Below are 19,873 nucleotides of genomic sequence, written 5' to 3' on the forward strand. Positions count from 1 at the left end.
AAAGCCCAGGCCCTGGGGACTCCTGATGGGGAGGGGCAGGCACTCACCTTGTTCCTCAGACGTCATGGGCTGGAAGATGTCCCCTAGACCCTCCAACTCATCACGCAGTGCAGCGAAGCCTGTGGCAGCCAGCTGACCACACTCCTCCACAGACCTGGGAGCTGCGTCGGCAGATAAGGGTTCCGTGACAAGCCCCAAGCCACGTGTGTCTGAGAGGCTGCTGATTTCAAAGCACGGGGGCTCTGCGGAAGTCAGGGTAGTGGCTCTGGAACTGCCAGGCTCATGGCACACGGCGGCCTGAGAGCCAGAGAGTGAGCCTGAGACTGTGTGAACACCCGCGTAGGCGTCATTGGTGGCCACATTACTTGCCTGAGCCAGCATGGTAGACTGTGTGTCTCTGCCGGGGTCCACACCCGTAGGAACAATACCTTTAGCCACGTTCATGGCCCCGGTGACACCAGCACAGACAGTGTCCTTCATACCTGTAAGCATACTCTTGCTAGTATCCAGGCCCATCTGCACTGTCCCCTTGGCCATGTTCATAGTGTCTGAGAGGCCAGCCAACGTAGTCTTGGTGCCTGTGATAGCTGCTTTTGAAGTGTCCGGGGCCCCCCGGGCAGTGCCTTTGGCCACATTAATGGCTCCTGTGACCCCAGCACAGACGGTGTCCTTGGTGCCCATCAGCACACTCTTGCTGGTGTCTAGGCCTCCCTGGACAGCGCCTTTGGTCACATTCACCGCTCCTGTGAGTCCTGTGGTCACCGTGTCCCTGGTGCCCATCAGCACAACCTTGCTGGTGTCCAGGCCTGTCTGCACTGTCCCTTTAGCCACATTCACAGCACCTGTGAGTCCTGTGGCCACCGTGTCCTTGGTGCCCATCAGCACAGCCTTGCTGGTGTCCAGGCCTCCCTGGACAGCGCCTTTGGCCACGTTCACGGCCCCTGAGAGTCCTGTGGTCACCGTGTCTTTGGTGCCCATCAGCACAGCCTTGGTGGTATCCAGGCCTCCCTGGGCAGCGCCTTTGGCCACATTGATGGCTCCTGTGGCCCCAGCACAGACCGTGTCCTTGGTGCCCATCAGCACAGCCTTGCTGGTGTCCAGGCCTCCCTGGGCAGCGCCTTTGGCCACGTTCATGGCCCCTGTGAATCCTGTGGTCACCGTGTCCTTTGTGCCCATGACCACAGCCTTGGTCGTGTCCAGGCTTCCCTGGATGGTGCCTTTGGCCAGGTTTACTGCACCAGTGACCCCAGCACAAACAGTGTCCTTCGTGCTTGTCAGCACCCTCTGGCTGGTGTCCAGGCCTGTCTGCACTGTCCCCTTGGCCACATTCACGGCCCCTGTGAGTCCTGTGGTCACCGTGTCTTTGGTGCCCATCAGCACAGCCTTGCTGGTATCCAGGCCTCCCTGGGCAGCGCCTTTGGCCATGTTAATGGCTCCTGTGGCCCCAGCACAGACGGTGTCCTTGGTGCCCATGAGGACACTCTTGCTGGTGTCCAGGCCTCCCTGGGCAGCGCCTTTGGCCATGTTAATGGCTCCTGTGGCCCCAGCACAGACGGTGTCCTTGGTGCCCATCAGCACAGCCTTGGTGGTATCCAGGCCTCCCTGGACAGCGCCTTTGGCCACATTAATGGCTCCTGTGGCCCCAGCACAGACCGTGTCCTTGGTGCCCATCAGCACAGCCTTGCTGGTGTCCAGGCCTGTCTGCACTGTCCCTTTAGCCACATTCACTGCCCCTGTGAGTCCTGTGGTCACTGTGTCTTTGGTGCCCATCAGCACAGCCTTGGTGGTATCCAGGCCACCCTGGGCAGCGCCTTTGGCCACATTAATGGCTCCTGTGGTCCCAGCACAGACCGTGTCCTTGGTGCCCATCAGCACAGCCTTGGTGGTATTCAGGCCTCCCTGGGCAGCGCCTTTGGCCACATTGATGGCTCCTGTGGTCCCAGCACAGACCGTGTCCTTGGTGCCCATGAGGACACTCTTGCTGGTGTCCAGGCCTCCCTGGACAGTGCCTTTAGCCACGTTCACGGCCCCTGTGAGTCCTGTGGTCACCGTGTCCTTTGTACCCATGACCACAGCCTTGGTGGTGTCCAGGCCTGTCTGCACTGTCCCTTTAGCCACATTCACGGCCCCTGTGAGTCCTGTGGTCACCGTGTCTTTGGTGCCCATCAGCACAGCCTTGCTGGTGTCCAGGCCTCCCTGGACAGCGCCTTTGGCCACATTGATGGCTCCTGTGGCCCCAGCACAGACGGTGTCCTTGGTGCCCATGAGGACACTCTTGCTGGTGTCCAGGCCTCCCTGGGCAGCGCCTTTAGCCACATTAATGGCTCCTGTGGCCCCAGCAAAGACCGTGTCCTTGGTGCCCATCAGCACAGCCTTGCTGGTGTCCAGGCCTGTCTGCACTGTTCCCTTGGCCATGTTCACGGCCCCTGTGAGTCCTGTGGCCACTGTGTCCTTGGTGCCCATCAGCACACTCTTGCTGGTGTCCAGACCTCCCTGGACAGTGCCTTTAGCCACGTTCAAGGCACCTGTGAGTCCTGTGGTCACTGTATCTTTGGTGCCCATCAGCACAGCCTTGGTGGTATCCAGGCCTCCCTGGACAGTGCCTTTGGCCACATTGATGGCTCCTGTGGCTCCAGCACAGACCGTGTCCTTGGTGCCCATGAGGACACTCTTGCTGGTGTCCAGGCCTCCCTGGACAGCGCCTTTAGCCACGTTCACGGCCCCTGTGAGTCCTGTGGTCACCGTGTCCTTTGTACCCATGACCACAGCCTTGGTGGTGTCCAGGCCTGTCTGCACTGTCCCTTTAGCCACATTCACGGCCCCTGTGAGTCCTGTGGTCACCGTGTCTTTGGTGCCCATCAGCACAGCCTTGCTGGTGTCCAGGCCTCCCTGGACAGTGCCTTTGGCCACATTAATGGCTCCTGTGGCCCCAGCACAGACGGTGTCCTTGGTGCCCATGAGGACACTCTTGCTGGTGTCCAGGCCTCCCTGGACAGCGCCTTTAGCCACGTTCACGGCCCCTGTGAGTCCTGTGGTCACCGTGTCCTTTGTACCCATGACCACAGCCTTGGTGGTGTCCAGGCCTGTCTGCACTGTCCCTTTAGCCACATTCACGGCCCCTGTGAGTCCTGTGGTCACCGTGTCTTTGGTGCCCATCAGCACAGCCTTGCTGGTGTCCAGGCCTCCCTGGACAGCGCCTTTGGCCACATTGATGGCTCCTGTGGCCCCAGCACAGACGGTGTCCTTGGTGCCCATGAGGACACTCTTGCTGGTGTCCAGGCCTCCCTGGACAGCGCCTTTAGCCACATTCACGGCCCCTGTGAGTCCTGTGGTCACCGTGTCTTTGGTGCCCATCAGCACAGCCTTGGTAGTATCCAGGCCACCCTGGGCAGCGCCTTTGGCCACATTAATGGCTCCTGTGGCCCCAGCACAGACGGTGTCCTTGGTGCCCATCAGCACAGCCTTGCTGGTATCCAGACCTGTCTGCACTGTCCCCTTGGCCATGTTCATGGCCCCTGTGAGTCCTGTGGTCACCGTGTCCTTGGTGCCCGTGACCACAGCCTTGCTGGTGTCCAGGCCTGTCTGCACTGTCCCTTTAGCCACATTCACAGCCCCTGTGAGTCCTGTGGCCACTGTGTCCTTGGTGCCCGTGACCACAGCCTTGGTCGTGTCCAGGCCTGTCTGTACTGTGTCTTTGGCCATGTTTGCAGCTCCCATAAGTCCTGTGGCCACTGTGTCCTTGGTGTTGGAAAGGACAGTTTTTGAGGTGTCCAAACCTCCCTTGACAAGACCTTTGGCCATACCCACTGCTCCCTTGACACCTCCAGACACTGCCTCCTTAGTTCCCACAAAGGCTGACTGAGTGGCGCCCAGGCCACCCTGGACCATTCCTTTTGCAGTATCCATGATGCCAGCCATCCCAGAAGAGAAGGCATCTTTGCTGCTGGTCACACTGAAGCTTCCCACGTCTTTGTTCCCAGCCGTTGTCTAATAAGGAAGGGCACAGGTCAGCATCTCACAAAAGTCCCTCTAGGGTGGACCCTGTGCCCACACTCTGCATTCAGTGTCCTGCATCCCTGGGACCCAACCAAACAGCCTAGCCTCATCCAGGTGCAGGGTAATGTCTGGGGACCCAGGACACGGCCTCCAAGACTCCATCGCATAAAGATGAACGATCATCTTAGCACTTATGAAACTGAGGCAGGAGGATTGTCAAGGGCTCAAGGGCTGCCTGGGCTATAGTGTGAGACCCTGTCTCAAAAAACAAAAACAAAAACCCTACTTGACAGAGACTCTCTCCCAGACCATTGTCCACTGGTCTATGAAAAACCTCAAGCATTGCCAAGGGCCCACGGGGTCAGAGGACACACTCTTGTCACTTGGTCCTTTGATACAGGATCTCATATAACCCAAAGTTCACTATGTAGCTAGGGAGGTCTACATAGTGGCCAGGGAATGTGGCCCAAGGGACAGTGCTGGATGGTGGAGATGGGTTGCCCCTGAGCAGCTCCAGGCAGATAATTCTTCCCCAGGGAATTCTGGGCATTCCTTCAGACACTGACGCTGTTCAGAAGGAAAGCCGCAGGCATTGAGTGGATGGAGGCTGGGCTCAGGGTGCGCCCCACAGCGTCCACCGAGTGAGCCTGAGCGCTCACTGTGCTTTCCACAGTGCCCTGGGCCTGAGCCCCCAGCTCTTCCCTGCACATACCTTCCTCAGAAACCTACAGCCTATCTAGAAAATAGAGCCGTGCCTCCTGGGGCTGGCGCTGCAGCTCGGCATGGGGCTGCACGTATGGAGTCCCGGCTTTCATCCCCAGCAGCCCGTAAACCAGGTGCAGAGGCACACAAACCTGAAAGTCTTTCTCAAGGGCAGCCCTCAGCTACAACATAAAGTACAGGCCAGCCTGGGCTACACGAGACCCTGATTCAGGTTGTTTTTTGTTTTCAACAAAAAACACTTTCTTCAAGGTCAGGAGGGTGAATAAAGATATTCCGTGGGTGCTTAATTGTTGCCAACATAGAGGGAATAGCAGGTTGCCAGGGATGTGATTTGACTTGAGTCTCCAGGGTGTGGCCCCAGCATTGCTGGCTGAGAATTTTGGTCCTAGTGGTGCTTAGGGCAGACAGGGATCACAGAAATGAGGGTGGGGTCTTCTGCCTTGGTTTCTCTGCACCTGTCATGTTGTGTTGTGGGGCACAGTCCCTGTGTCCTCAGGAGCAGGAAAGGACTCATGGTTAAGTTCTGAGCACAGAGCCTTATGTAGGATTGCTGAGAACTTGTGCTCACTTCCCGGATGTGAAAACTGAGGTCCAGGGTGGAGAATGTACTGGGAACCTCCACCCCATGGAAGGAACTTGCACCTCTCAGACAATGCCCAGGTTTCCTGTCCAGGGTCTTCTAATCCAGCTCACCTGTTCAGAAGGCTGGAGCAGGCCTGCGGGACCCACTGCCGTCCCCTGCGGGTTGGTGGAGGCTAGAGAGACAGAGCCAGGTGGGGAGTGAGAGACAGGGCTCCAGTTCAAGCCTGTTGCTGTTGTGCAATTACTAGGCCTGGCCCTAAAGGACAGGAATGTCCCCACTGCAGGCCAGGGACAGCAGGAGGTGGCATCCACAGCAGGAGCTGGGCCCAGCCTCCCTTCCCCACCCAGCCTCGGCAGGAATGGTCCTGTGACACAGGGCCCTGCAGCTAGACCCTGGGAGGACTTTCTGTGCCGGGCTCTAGGTGCTGGACACCCACCCTGCACCCTGTGGGCCATGGAGCCTGCAGTTGGAGAGTGGTGCCTTCCTGCCGCAGCTGCCAGCTGCCTGTCAGGCGTGTGTGACCTTCAAGGCAGGAGGTAGCCTGCTGCAGGCACCCCGGCTGAGTCCCAGAACGCTGTGTGACCCTGGGGCAGCTGCCGGCCCTCTCTGAGTATCTTTGACAAGCTCAGACAGCCTGGTATCCAGTGCCAAGAGCAGAGGGGCCATGGCAGGCTTTACACTCCCTCTTCCCCTGGCTCTATTGCCCAGTATCTGTGCCTTGGTTTCCCCGTCTAAAGAGATAATACAGACACAAGGTCACCAGGATTGCCACAGGTCCTTCCTGGGCAGTCGCTCTGCCTGGCCCCTCAGTCCCCCATCATTTCCCTTGTGCCACTCACCTGGAGATAGGGGGACTGGAATCCCCGTGGGGTCTGTTGCTAGTTGTGCGTCCTTCGTGGAGCTGTGTGTGGGGGACACCAGGTTCCTGGCAGAGCTGAAGCCAGGCAGGGACCCGAAGAAACTGCTCAGGGTCTGCATGGGGTAGATGGGGGCAGCTTGAGTGGACACTGGGGTTACCTTCCCAGGGTCCCTGGCAGGGTGGCCCTCTGTTCTCTTACCTTGCCTTTGGATTTGGGGGGACCCCTGGTCCCATCTCCTGGAGCTGACATGATGGCAGCCTGTGGGGCTGGAACGGGGCAGAAAGTGGCACATGGTAGGACAACCTCTTGTTCCATCCCCACCCCAAGCCCTACGGAGACCCCCCTTCACCCACCTGGAGGCGCCTGGTGCTGAGTGACGCAGCTGGGCTCCCCTGGACCAGGCAGGGTCCCTCGGAGCAGAGCAGCTGCTGGCAGTGCCTCGGCTCCCAGTTCCCAGGCCTTATAGGGTCTGGGGAGGGTGCGGGCTTGGCCGGCCCAGGCAGGCGGCCAGAGAACTGGGAGGGGAGGTGTCACATGCCTGCCGGCCTGGGCCAGTGTGGACCCGGCCCAGCACCTTTCCCCCGCTCTTCACCCAGGCCAGGCCGCCTCTGCTCGGTATCCGCCGCAGGCCCAGTGACTCACCGGCCAGCTGGGCCCCCAGGAGACCGCCTGCTCTCTGCCTCTACTTTCCTGAGATGGGACGCCTGACCAGGCACCACTTTGGGTCTCAGTTTCCCCTTCTAGACTCATCAGCTAGCTTCCTTGCCTCCCTCCTTCCACTCTTCCCCTGCCTGCTCAGCTCCATCTACTCCAGTCACAGGGGCCTCCCCCGACACCTCGGACCCTTTCTTGCCCACAGCCTTTGCACAGCCATGTCCTCTGCCCCAGGTCTTTGCACAGGCCATGCTCCTGCTCCTGCCTGTTACACCTTCCTCTGGACTCCCACACGGCCTCACCTTCGTCATGCTGTTTACATCCTGCACTAGGACAGTGCCTGGCACACACCAGACACTTAGGAAACGCTTGCTAGATGGGGACAACTGAAGGTTCATGTGAGTTTGAAATGAGGTCATAAGTGAGCAGCAGTCATCAACACTACCTTACCACTCCTGGGGCAGAAACATGGTCCCCAAGAGAAGAGTGTGTGTCCTGTGGAGGGCAGTGACACATCCCTCTACTGAAGGGACTTGGCCTGAAATGGGAGAACGCAACCTTGGTGGACCTTGCCTAGCTAGTGTGTGTGTTGGAGGAGCATCCTGGGCCTGGGGCCCCTGATGCCAAATGGGCTGTCAGTGGAGTGGCCGAGCAGAATGAGCACACTCCCACCCTGGCTTAGTACCCCTGGGACAGGGGTCCCAGCTTCAACGATGGAGCACTTAGCTCTGGTGCCAAACTGGGGGAAGAGCTTCGAGGCTTCGTTTCCTCAGGGTCTTGGTTGTATTGTGACAGTTTGGAACAGAAGAGGATGGCCCCCAGCTATTGCTCCCACTGGAGGGTGGCAGGGGCCAGGGAAGAGAGCATAGAATGGGAGCAGTGCAGCTGGCTCCCTCTTCTGCTGCCAGCTCCTACCTGCCCCCAACAATCCACAAGGCTTCCTGGAGGAGGAGGCATTGGGCCTGAAGGAGGTTTGTGCCTGTTCTGAGCACTGGGGAGCTATGGGGTCTCCGAAAGTGCCAGACCATCCAGTCCGGGCTCCAGAAAAGCCAGGGGCTACCCTGACCTCACCACACTGGACAGTGGTTTCCCAACATGCTGCCCAGTTCCAGGAGCCAGCAGGGTGGCCAAGAATGCGGGAAGAGGCCGGGAGGGCCCAGTGGGACCCAGCCGGCCTTTGCCCTGCCTTCATCTGCCACGACCCTTCACCAGTGCAGCCTGGGAAGCTGCAGTCTGACTGTCACCTGCAGGTCCAGTGGGGGGAAAAGAGAAGCCACCCTGTGGCACCCCCTTCCTCTCCTGCTCCTGAGAGGTTCCCAAAACTCATTCATACTGGCGTAAAAATGGCTTCACTTATGTGGACTGAGGAGGACGAGGTTTGACCCAAGCTACTCCATGCAGCTGGGGAAGAAAAGTACTGTCCCTGAACACTGGCTCAAAACTGTCCCCTCTTTCCTAAAGTCACACTCTGAAAACCCCAAGCACCCAAATTCTAAGACCCACCTCAGACCACAGCAAACATGTTTATTCTGGACCACAAACAGCAAAGCAGTTGGGTCACTCTGGCCCAGCAGGGTTATCTGGACATCTTGGAGTTTGACCAGCCAAAAATGTTGATTTGAGGAGTTCCAAGCACCCGGTAGGTACTGAGGCCACCTGTCTTCCTTGGAGCCAACTTGCTTTTGTTTTTTCTTTGAAACAATCTTGATAAGGCAGCTCAAGCTGGCCTGAAACTCAGTCCTCCTGCCTCAGCCTCTCTTGTGTCAGCTTTGGATCGTAGGAGAGGGAGAGTCTCCTGTGAGGGGTTGAAAGTCGCCTGCTGGGATCTGGGAGCTGCTGAGTGTGTAACCGCCAGGGGACAGGAGGGGCCTCGATGGTCAGAAGTCCAGCTCTGGCATCAGTGTGTGCTTGACCTGGCCACTCGGAGGCTCGGCCTCTCTTCCCCCTGGGTCTGCGTGTTCAGCCTCCCAGGCCCTCTTCTGGGCTGGCCAGTCCATGTGTGCCCAGCGGGGGTCAGGGTCACCCACCACCTCATCCACACAAGTGGCCAGGTCGACCAGGGGCTCCGGCCGCTCAACCAGGATGGGTGCAAAGGGCCCCACCAGCCAGGGCAGTGGCACAGCCCGCAGGACCAAGTCCAACAACTCATCCACACAGTCATGCGCCCGGGCCACACTGCCCCGGCCCTCGGCCAGAGCAGTGGGCGCCACGTCCCCAAGGCAGCGCGCATCAGCAAAGGCAGCCTGCAGGGCATCCACGCTGCGCTGCACCTCAGCCACCTTGGCCCGGGCACCGGGTGGCAGACCCCGTACACAGCCTGCCAGGGCGTCCACCGCACTCTGTAGCTCCAGGGTCAGGCTGCGAGACAGGGCCAGCGTCTCCAGCTCCACCTGCAAGGGCAGGCCTCAGTTTCCCCATGCATCTAACAGGAATTTGGCCTGCCTTAGTTTTCCCATACATCTAAGGAAGTTTTGGCCTGCCTCAAGTTTCCCCAAGAATTCTAATGTGAAGGCCTTGGCTTGCCTCATTTTCTCCTAAACACAGTAATTTGACCTAAATTTCCCACATGGACATCTAACAGGATTGACCTGCCTCGGTTTCCTCTATGGACAGATAGCTCTGCTATACTTTACCTCATGGATACAAGAGAACATATGCTCTGCCTCAGTTTCCCTCATGGACACCTGACCTGGTGACTGAGAGCACCTGAGCCTGGCTTGTGGCACACAAGGCTCCTGTCCCAGGCCCAGAGTGGTCCTGCCTTCCCCATGGTTCCTTACCTGGCTGTGGCTGCGCCCATTCTCTGGCCATGGGCTCAGGCCCCCCCACAGCTGCTGCTCCTTTGGGGGATGGACAGCAGGGGCGGGGCTCGCCCCGCTCTGCATACAGTGAATCTGTGGGATGGGGACACCAGGAGTCAGGCTGGAGGTGTTGAGGTGAGTGGGCCTGCAGCAGCCCTTGGTGAACACTGTCTGAATGCAGCCAGCCTTGCATTCTGCTGACCAGCCTGCCCCTTCTCCCCTCTGCTCCTCTTGACCCTCGCTGTCACAGCCCTGTCCCCATGGGTCCCTCTGCTCTGCCCCAGTCTTCTGCCTGAAGAAGGCGAATGGACAGTGTGGTACATCCAAGCAGGAGAATAGTATTCATCAGGAAGAGTGGTCCACAAGGTTCAGTGGGTGAGGAGATACCCAGCACAGATCTGCTCCCATGACTCCCCAGCCTCACACATACAGAGACAGGAGGTGGGAGGGGAGGAATGGGTGCTGGTCAAGGATGGAATTAATATTGATTATAGACAGAGCCTCCATGTATGGAGACGATGGTGGTGGGACAGCTTTGCGGCTTCCCGAGCGCCAGGCTGCCAGGCCTGCACCACCAGGCCCCAGTAACCCATAGAGCAGGTGTTTGAAAACAAAGAGATGGGCACTGCAAGATCCGGTTGCCCCATACAGCTGGCGAAGCATGCAGCACAGTGAACTTTCTCAATAAGCGTTTAGTAACCAAACTATGTGCTAAGAGAACCCTCTCAGTTACTGTGGGCGGGCCATGGACAGGCCAGCCAGCCACACAGTAGGTGCTCACAAGCCAGGTGTGAGGAGGGCCGTAGGTCTCAGTGCTGTGAGCTCTTACACAGCTTGTGTACAGTCCCGTCCCATCCCAGGACTGAGAACGGGGATCGTCTGGAAGCTTCTGACACACAGGAAACTAAAGGTCACCTGGGTGGAGCATGTGACAAGGCCTAGGCCACGCTGCAAAGGCCCTGCCGCACCAGCAAACAAACTGAGTGGGCATGATATACATTTGCTACGGAATACTACTCAGCCAAGAGAGGAAACTCCAACACCTGCTCCCCATGAGTGCAAAACCGCGTGCTTCTGAGTCCTACTCCCAAAAGGTCCCAGACAAAGGCCCTGAGGCAGGGTAGAACCTAGTGTGAGCAAGCAGGGGCGGGGTGGGGGGGGGGCAGGAGAGGGAGGACCCAGACTGTGTCCACCTCTGGTGTGCACTGTGAGGAGGACCTTTCTGGGCCAGCTGAGGGCAGAACCACTTGTGTGCAGCTGCGGATATGAGGGCATGGGGAGGGGAGAGAAGAACGTGGACTGGGCAAGGAATTTGGAGGCAGATTTGTTAGCAGGTGCGTAGAAAAGATGAAGGGCCCTCTCCCGCACCACGGCCTCAGCTGGGATGGGGACAGAAAGTGAAAAGGCAGCCAGTTTGGGGTGATGGCTGAAATTTGAACTGGAACCTAGGGTGACACTTCCAGATGGGGGAGAGCCCAGCTCTGGTCCACACCACAGCTAGAGTCCCAGGGACAGCCCCACCCACATACCCAGCTAGAGCCCCGCCCACACACCCAGGAGAAGCTCGGCCCACACACCCAGCGAGAGCCCCGCCCACACCCCAGGAGAAGCTCCGCCCACACCCCCACAGCCTTGACCCAACACATGAATAGGTTGCTCACCAGCTCCAGGGTTTTCTGTATCTGGGCCAGCGTGTCCTGGGTGCGGTTTTTGCTCTGCCTCAATTTCCCCAAAGAGTGTTCATAGGCTAGATGGCGGAGGCGTGCGGACAGGGATCCCAGACGCACAAAGTAGCCCTGTTGCCGCCTCTGCTCCTCCAGGGAGCCCACTTCCGGACCCTCGGCCTCTGCTGCCAGGGCCGCTAAGGACAGGGACACCAGGGGGTTGGCATGGACATAGCTGCCCCCCCCTCCATCCCAGAGCAGCGCCAAGGTCCACTTGTACCTTCCTCAAACCCCATGACCTGCTCTTTATTTTTGTTACTTTGCCAATGATATCCTCTGACCCTCCCATCCCCCATACCTGTGACACATGAGTGTGCGCTCGTGTGTGGGCAGACACACTTTTGAAAACTATTCTGAAAGGTCTTAGCATGCCAGGGGCAGACCCAGGAGTCAACCCCAGGCCTGATTCTGTCGAACAGCCTCTTAAAAATTAGATCAGCAGGGGCTGGAGAGATGGCTCAGAGGTTAAGAGCACTAGCTGCTCTTCAAACGGCCTGAGTTCAAGTCCCAGCACCCACGTGGTGGCTCCCAACCACCTACAATGAGACCTGATGTCCTCTTCTGGCATGCAGGCAGAATACTATATAAATAATAAATAAATCTTAAAAAAAAAAAAAAAAGATCAGAGCCAGGCCTGGGTGGTCATCAGCCAGCAGTTTCCAGGGGCACCAGTTTGAGACTGGTTTGTCACATGTGAAAGTCACCTTTTTTTGGGGGGTCCGAGTGCCTGGTTTTCTGGGGCGCAGAGAGGTGTGCCGTGCAGCCTTGGGCAAGCCCCGGCCAGGCCGTTCTGATTAGTACCTAGCTCATCCTCAGTCATGGGCAGGAAGTGATCCACCAGCTCCTCCGACTTCACCAGCACCATGTCCATGGCTTGGCTCACGGAGCGTCTCAGCTCCCCGCTCCAACGCCGGCCCCTCCGGGCCAGGTCCACCACACCTGTAACACTATTGGCCACTGCGTCCTTGGCTGATGTCACCACCTGCAGGAGGGGTGTCACTCTGGGCACTGTGGGCTTGTTGCCCCGTTCACCCCCGGCATAGCCCTTGGAACAGAGATTCCCCAAGACGTTTGGACCTCTTCTTAGTTCTGTGCCTCAGTTTCCCTTCATTAAATATGTGGCCCTGATGCTCTCCCCCTCCAGCCAGCACAGCATACAAGTCTGCTTCCCTCCAAGTCCTCCCTCTCTCTTCACCCTGGGGAGGCAAGGATGGGGGCTGAGGTCACTTCAGCTCCAGTACCAGGTCTGACGGCTGCTGCAGGAAGGGTAGCTTTTCTTCCAGTTTGTCCAGTCCCCTGCAGGCAAGGTCATTCACTGTGGCCACTGAAGAGAGAGGGAGAGTGATGGGACATGTGAAGAGCTATGGGAGGAGGGACATGAGGCCATAGGGGACCTGGGACGTTCCAGCAATTGAACTCAGTCTCCCCTGTGCCCTGCTGGGCCCCTCAGCCCAGCCCGACTCAGGGTCTTGGGAACAACAGAAAAGCTGAGGGCCCGCAGGGATCATGTTCTTCAGTATGCAGCCCGCCACGGGTCTCTGGTCCCCTGTGTGTCTCTGGTCAGTGTGTCCTCTGACCCCGTGGGCCCTTGGCAATGCTTGAGGTTTTTCATAGACCAGTGGACAATGGTCTGGGAGAGAGTCTCTGTCAAGTAGAGTTTTTGTTTTTGTTTTTTGAGACAGGGTCTCACACTATAGCCCAGGCAGCCCTTGAGCCCTTGACAATCCTCCTGCCTCAGTTTCCTAAGTGCTGGGATGATCATTCATCTTTATGCGATGGAGTCTTGGAGGCCGTGTCCTGGGTCTCCAGACATTACCCTGCACAAGGAAGATACTGGAAGGTAGGAAAGGCAAGGGACCACGAGGGGACCCAGGAAGGGATTTGGCCCACTACGTGTGGGTTCCCGGCACTGAATAAACCAGATGTGGTAATGCACGACCATCATCCCAGCACTCAGGACGCTGAGGCAGGAGGATTGCTGAGCACACCAGGCCAACCTGGGCTACAGAGAAAAACTGACTCAGAAAAATAAAAAAACCAAACCAAACACAAACACAACAAGACAAAAAGGAGGGGGAAGAGACTGTGAACCGGCCGGGGAGGGACACCCGGTTCCTGGACACCAGGGTGGGGCCTGTGGCGGGGCCTCAGACTCACACTGCGGCTGCAGGTGCTCCAGGAGTGGCTGTGCGCGGTCCAGGGCGCAGGTGGTCACGCTGCAGACACAGTGCTCAGCGAGGCGACAGGCCGAGCCCAGCAGCGGGTGCCTGTCCTTGGCAGCGTTGTAAGCACCAGACACAGCCGTGCACGTGGCCTTGACCAGGGGCAAGGCCACCACGCGCTTCACCGCGTTCTATAGGGAAACAGTGGCATCAGGGCCGGGCCATACCCTACATCCCTCCTACGGGACCGGCTGCGGGACGGAAAGCAAGTTGCCCGGCCAAAGGCTACACCAGTCAGCGAGCGCACAGAGCCACAGGACACCGTCTGGTCCTCCAGATGAGGACCCCGGTTAGGGAGTCCAGGAGACACTCGACTTCTCGGGGCCTCGGTTTCCCCACACTTTGTAGCCTGAGCTCGGTGCCATCCTTGTAGTGACTGATAATGGGTGACACATCAGTCGTATGGAGCTTGGCCAAGCGGGAACCAGCCACGAAGCTTCCTCAGAGGCGCCCTCCGCCCGCTCACCCGTGCTGCTGTCCCTCTCCCAGCCCTCACCTGCTGGCCCAGTTCCCCCAGGGTGGATCCAGGGTCCTGAGCTGATTCATCATCCGACACCCTGGGAGGGGATAGGACACAAAGAGGGAGGGAGCCCTAGGTCAGCCCCGCGGGGTATCCTGGGGTGCGTTGGCAAGGTACACACAAGGCCCCGCACACTGAAGGCGGCTAATGAAACCCCTATGGCTTTGTCGGGGGACAGGGGTGAGCCCTGGGGGCACGAAGATGAGTTCAGAGTTCATTATTACCTGCTGCGTGGCACCACACCGGTGTCTTCACCTCTCTGGTCCATTTCCAGCAGGGTCAGACCCGCACAGCAGCCCCCCTTGGGGAGGTGGAGCTAGCAGCTGCAGACGCTGGTCCCTCGGACAGGCAGAGAAGTTGGGGCACAAGTTGCACGTGGAGCTCCGAGGTCACCCTCAGCTGTCCAGAGTGACAGGGCCACTGACCTCAGGGCTCACACCCGCCCTGCGCGTCCCCACCATGGCCGTCCCACTGTCCTCTGCGCCTGGGCCCCGCCCAACTGGGTCCTGGGCCCGGGGCCCACTGGGCCAAGGGTCCCGCCACCTGCTGCGCCTGTGGCTCTGCGCATGCGCAGCCGTCCCCTTCACCCGGTCGGGAAGGTCTTCCTGCGCCCTCACCTGGGTCCGGAGCTCAGACCTCGCGGGTGTCCCAGGATCCCCCACCCGAGCCAGCCCGCGGCTCTTATAGCAGGTCTGGGGTGGGGCCTCCGCGCAGGCCAATGAGGCTCCGGGGGTGTATCCGCTCCCCATCACGCGCCCTGGTTGCCATGGCGACCCTGGGACTCTGCCGTCCAGGTCCGGTCACGGCAACTGACCTCGGACTAGACCGAGGACTTTTTGATTCTTAATTTTCTTTCCGATTGTTTTGTTTTGAATCAGAGGCTCACTCTGTAGCTCAGGCTTGACCGGAACTCACTCTGTAGCCTAGGATAGGCTCAAACTAACTACGTAGCCAAAGATGGCCTTGAATTCACCACCCAATGGCTAAGCTAACAGATGTGCCCCACCATGCCTGGTTAGGCAGTGCTGGACATGGACTCAGAGCCGTGGGTGCTGGGCTAGCTCTGCCCCTGAGGCCCACCAGGCCCAGCTTCCTTTGTTATTTTTATTACACTTATGTGTCCCAGTGTTCTTCTGTCTGATTGTGCACCACAGGAGCCTGGTACCTGTAGGGGCTGGAGAAATTGACAGACCCCCCTGGGACTGGAATGACACGTGGCAGTGAACCATCATGTGGATGCTGGGATTCGAACCCTGGCCTGAGCTTTTCACCACTGAACCACTGTCTCTCCAGCCGGACTCTTTTCTTTTCTTTCTTTCTTTCTTTCTTTCTTTCTTTCTTTCTTTCTTTCTTTCTTTTTTTCTTGAGACAGGGTTTCTCTGTGTAGCTCCAGCTGTCCCAGACTCGCTTTGTAGACCAGGCTGGCCTCAAACTCACAGAGATCCACCTACCTCTGCCTCCCGAGTGCTGGGATTACAGGCATGGGCCACCTCTACCAGCTGGCCAGATTTATTTTTAATCTGCGGTTTAATCCTGAGAGCTGTTGATCCTGTCACTTCAGACCCTATTTTACAGATCAGCAAACTGAGGCCCAAGGCTTTACACCCACTCTCTTCAGCTCCCTCTGTAGGACGGGTGAGAAGCCCGGTCTTGCTGAAGCAGATGTTGTCACTCTAAGCCACAAGGTGGAGGCAGGAGAATCATGAGCTCAAATCATCTTAGGCTACAGAGCAAGTTTGAGGCCAGCCTGGGCTTTATGAAAGAAAGGAAAGGAAAAAGGAAAGGAAGGGAAAGGAAAGGAAAGGAAAGGAAAGGAAAGGAAAGGAAAGGAAAAAGGGAAGGGAAAAGGGAAGGGAAAAGGGAAGGAAAGGAAAAGGGAAAGGAAAGGGAAAGGAAAGGAAAGGAAAAGAAAGGAAAGGAAAGGAAAGGAAAGGAAAGGAAAGGAAAGGAAAGGAAAGGAAAGGAAAGGAAAGGAAAGGAAAGGAATAAATGAAAAGAAAAAATAGAAGAGAAAAGAAAAGAAAGGACAAGAAAAGCGTCCACCCCGCCTCTCAGGGGCAGAGTCCCTCTGCCTAGAGGATGAAAAGCTAAAGCTGTAGTTCATGTAGCTCGATCCCAGCACTGGGGAGGCAAAGGCAGGAGGATCTCTGAGTTTGAGGTCAGCCTGGTCTGCAGAGAGTTCCAGGACAGCCAGGGCCGCACAGTGAGACGCCTGGAGCGCAGGCTCCGTGGGTAAGGTGCCTGCCAGGCAAGCCTGAAGATCCGAGTTTGTGTTCCCAGCACCCAGGGAAAAGATGTGCACAGTGGCTCGTGTGTGACCCCGGCTCTGGGAGGCAGAGGAGGATTCTGGAGCTGTCTCGTCGGCCGCTCAGTGAGCTGCAGGTCCTCCTACGCAGAGAGGATGGGCGCAATGGCTCCGCGGGTGAAGGAGCTTGCTGCTGAGCCTGAGGACTTGAGTTCAAATCCCCAGCAGCCACATGGTGTACAGAGGGAACCCACTCTGCGAGCTGTCCTCTGACCTCCCCAGGCTCGCTGTGGCTCATGCACACAAAACAAACGTAAAAAGGAGAACTGCGCAAACGCTGAGCCGCTCAGTCAGCCTAAGGAGCTGTTTTACTAACCGCTGTGGGGACCCCTGAAACAGGCCGGTCAAAGCTAGCCGAACACAGGATGCGCTGGGGTCGGGCAGAGGAGGAGTGAGAGGTGGAAGGGTGGGGGCGGGGAGGAGCCCGAGAGGAAGCCAGGGACCAGCAGTCCAGGCAGAGGAGACCGGGAAAGGCAGAGGCTGGAGACCTGAGCGGCTTGGCTCAGGGGCGAGCGGCGTGTCCCCGGTCCTCGCTCCATTCGCCATCCTCACAGGGACCGCAGCTCCGCCAGGTCCAGCAGCCGGCGTCCCCTCACGGCCTCCGGCTCTGCGCAGCGCGTGTCGTTCTGCGAGAACATCTTGTGTCTGTTGGCGTCCAGCCAGCGGCACAGGTCGGCCAGGGCTCTGTCGCAGACCCAGGGGTTGTGGGAGACGTCGAAGCCCTCCTGCATGTCGCGGGCCGGCCTCCCCAGGGACGCCCACAGGCCCGGGGGCGTGCTGGTCAGAGAGTTATTGGACAGATCCAACATGTCCAGCTGCCTTAGGCCCCGGAAGGCGCCGGCCTCCACCGTGGTCAGCTGGTTGTCGTTCAGGAACAGGACGCGCAGAAACGGTTGGGGCGCAAGCAGGCCATCCCCCAGCCTCTGCAGCCGGTTCCCTTCCAGGTGCAGGCGCTGCAGCCGCCTCGGACCCCGCAGAAGCCCCGCGGGCAGCGTCTCCAGCAGGTTGTCCCCAAGGTCGAGGGTGTGCAGGGCTTGGAGGCCGGCGAGGAGCCGGGCGGGCAGTGAGCGCAGCCGGTTCCCCGCCAGGTCCAGGTGGCCCAGGGCCCTCAGGCCCCACAGCCAGCGCTCGCTGGCCGCCCGCAGCTGGTTCTCCCTCAGGACCAGGGTGCGCAGGGCGCCCGAGGCGCGGAACAGCCCGGGGGCCAGGCCGCGAAGCGCGTTCCGGGTCAGGTCCAGAACGCGCAGCCCGGGCACGGGCGCCAGCAGCCCGGGGGGCAGCGCCTGCAGGCGGTTGCTGGAGAGGTGCAGCTCCCGGAGGCGGGGACACCCTTGCAGGGCGGTGGCGGGCAGCTGTGTCAGGTTGGAGAATTCCACCGACAGATGGACGGTGTCGGCCGGGAGGGGCCGCGGGAACTCAGTGGGACCGTGGCAGGAGACGGTGCTGCCCCGAGCGGACTGCACTATCAGGCATTCCTTGAGGCCTGACACGCTGCTTTCCGCCGAAATCCCCAAGAGCGCCAGGAGGAGCAGCGTTCTGGAAAGGCAGGGGTTGAGGCCCTGGGGGCTGAGCTCAGTGGACCATGGTGAAAATGTTATCCCCTTCTTGCCACCCCGCTGGCCAGCTCCCAGGACTGCCCCGAATCCTTCCTCGCCAGGACCGGGACAATATGGTCCTCATGGTTGTGCTTCCTGAGTCTAGTTTTTGTCCCCTTACCCCTGGGTGGGTAGTAGGCAGAGCCAGTGAACTTCTATTCATCCTGCAAAAGCTCAGTCACACGCTACCCTGGTTTTCGCTCTCACCTGCTGCCTCCCCTCGGCTTCCAGAAGCCGCCCCTGTCAGGTTCAACAGCGAGTCTGACCTCCATGACAGTTAAGTCCCTGGGTCTGACCCACACACACTTCCTCCCTCACCGCCAGCCCTAGCCGGTCAGCAGTTACCAATTAGTCACCGTCAGGCACCTAGTTACTTCTAATCTGGCCGGTGTCTCTTCCTATCTCCCTAGCTACGTGTTTGGAAGGGAGAGTCAATGGACTCCATTCTGCAAAACGCCAGCCACAATGTGTTCTTAGGAAGGCAGAAGCTTCCGCACTGGGCTCCTTCTCTCCAGCTCTGGTTTGGGTTGTGGGGTCACTGCTGGATACTCAGGGAGAATTCGGGGTCCAGGTCTACCACAACCCTCCAAGGTCTGGGGCTTCCCCACGGCAGTGGTTGTGACCATGGCCTCCGACAGGCATCCTCTCCCATCCCAGAATGCTCAAGGGGCTTCTCGTGGTCTGTCTGTACAGCCTGCAGGCCTGCATCTGTCCCTGGCAGCCTTGCTGGGTCAGATCTATGCCCTATGGCTGTGCTTGGCCTGGTGCCACCTCTACCCAGCACCGGCCAGGTGGAGACCTACCTTCCCTGTTGCCACCAAGAGGCCATGGCTGCTCCTCTTTTCCTTCTGAGTCTGTCCTGGAGGACAGAGGAAGGTGACTTTCTTCATACGGTCCCCACCCTAACTCTGGGGCAAAGCAGGAAGAGCTGGGGGGGCAGGTCAACATTGCTACATCCCTTCCAGGCAGTGGCTGCTGCTTCTTGCCCGCCCCTTCCCGGCCCTGCTCCAGTTTCTACTTCCAGCCTGAGGGCCGTCCCACCCAGTGTCTCCTGGGCTGAGTCCCCACCTCTCCCTCCCAAGATTTAGGGATTGAGCTTGCAGTGTGATTGGGGACCTGGCTGCTCTTTTGAGCAGGGGATAGGGAACAGCAGAAAGCTTAGGGGAAAAACTCTCTGGTCCGGTATACCGGATACATTGTTGTTGTTTTTTTGTTTTTTGTTGTTCAAATAGCTTTCGTAATGAGCAAGGGACAACGAAGGTTCTGATTCTGCGGTCCTCCACAATGAAAGGAAGCAGGTGGCTTAGGTTCTCTGGGACTCGGTTTCCTCACCTGCACACCTGAACTCCATCTTCAAGAGATCCTTTTTTTAAAGATTTATTTTGTATACACTATTCTGCCTGCGTGTGCGCCTGAATGCCAGAGGAGGGCACCAGACCTCATATAGATGGTTTGAGCCACCCTGTGGTTGCTGGGGACTGAACTCAGGACCTCTTGAAGAGTACCCTGTGCTCTCAACCCCTGAACCATCTCTCTAGCCCTCAAGAGATCCCCTGATGATTCCGTTTAGCAGTGCAGTGTGTGCACATGTCTGTTCTGAAGACAGTGTGGCAGCTCACACGCCATCACAGCACTCAGGGGCTGCAGTATGGAGGCAGGAGGGTCACTTCTACTCTGACACAAGCCTGGGCTACACAGTGAGACTGTCAGACAACACTAAAAACTACAATAGCTAAATGCATGTTGAGGCTGTGAATTTGCCTTTGAGGACAGCTTTGGCTGAATCTCGGTTTGGTGCGCAGGCACACACTTGCACAGGGCCTCTTTCTCAGCCGCTCTCCACCTGTTCACTGCAGCAGGGCCTCTCCCTGGTTGGGCTAGGCTGGCCCG

General features: G+C 58.5%; 3 protein-coding genes across 5 annotated transcripts in view; all 3 read right to left on the bottom strand.

Annotated features, from left to right (window-relative positions):
* Positions 1-8,398, bottom strand: part of Plin4 (perilipin 4) — an 11,308-nt gene extending 2,910 nt beyond the window's left edge. Inside the window, exons 1-5 of one of the 3 annotated variants that reach the window (XM_060371271.1) lie at positions 8,320-8,398; positions 6,361-6,428; positions 6,142-6,274; positions 5,413-5,474; positions 48-3,987 (exon numbers count right to left, since the gene is read on the bottom strand). In XM_060371271.1, the coding sequence (XP_060227254.1) occupies positions 48-3,987; positions 5,413-5,474; positions 6,142-6,274; positions 6,361-6,411 (4,186 nt within the window). In that variant the 5' untranslated portion in view covers positions 6,412-6,428; positions 8,320-8,398. Of the gene's footprint in view, positions 1-47; positions 3,988-5,412; positions 5,475-6,141; positions 6,275-6,360; positions 6,429-6,515; positions 8,282-8,319 lie in introns of those variants that run through there. The other 2 variants (XM_060371270.1, XM_060371272.1) reach the window with 2 other exon arrangements.
* Positions 8,321-14,779, bottom strand: Plin5 (perilipin 5). Its single transcript, XM_021632928.2, has 9 exons — positions 14,701-14,779; positions 14,308-14,482; positions 14,060-14,120; positions 13,499-13,694; positions 12,583-12,665; positions 12,143-12,323; positions 11,279-11,478; positions 9,597-9,710; positions 8,321-9,206 (listed from the first exon to the last, which is right to left on the bottom strand). The coding sequence occupies exons 2-9, from the start codon at positions 14,349-14,351 to the stop codon at positions 8,694-8,696; spliced, it is 1,392 nt and encodes a 463-aa protein (XP_021488603.1). The 5' UTR covers positions 14,352-14,482; positions 14,701-14,779; the 3' UTR covers positions 8,321-8,693.
* A 1,280-nt stretch (positions 14,780-16,059) lies between these two features.
* Positions 16,060-18,895, bottom strand: Lrg1 (leucine rich alpha-2-glycoprotein 1). Its single transcript, XM_021632934.2, has 2 exons — positions 18,787-18,895; positions 16,060-17,924 (listed from the first exon to the last, which is right to left on the bottom strand). The coding sequence occupies exons 1-2, from the start codon at positions 18,810-18,812 to the stop codon at positions 16,937-16,939; spliced, it is 1,014 nt and encodes a 337-aa protein (XP_021488609.1). The 5' UTR covers positions 18,813-18,895; the 3' UTR covers positions 16,060-16,936.
* Between the last annotated feature and the right edge of the window lie 978 nt (positions 18,896-19,873).

The sequence above is a fragment of the Meriones unguiculatus genome, chromosome 17 (genome assembly GCF_030254825.1).
Source record: "Meriones unguiculatus strain TT.TT164.6M chromosome 17, Bangor_MerUng_6.1, whole genome shotgun sequence".
Classification (NCBI taxonomy): domain Eukaryota; kingdom Metazoa; phylum Chordata; class Mammalia; order Rodentia; family Muridae; genus Meriones; species Meriones unguiculatus.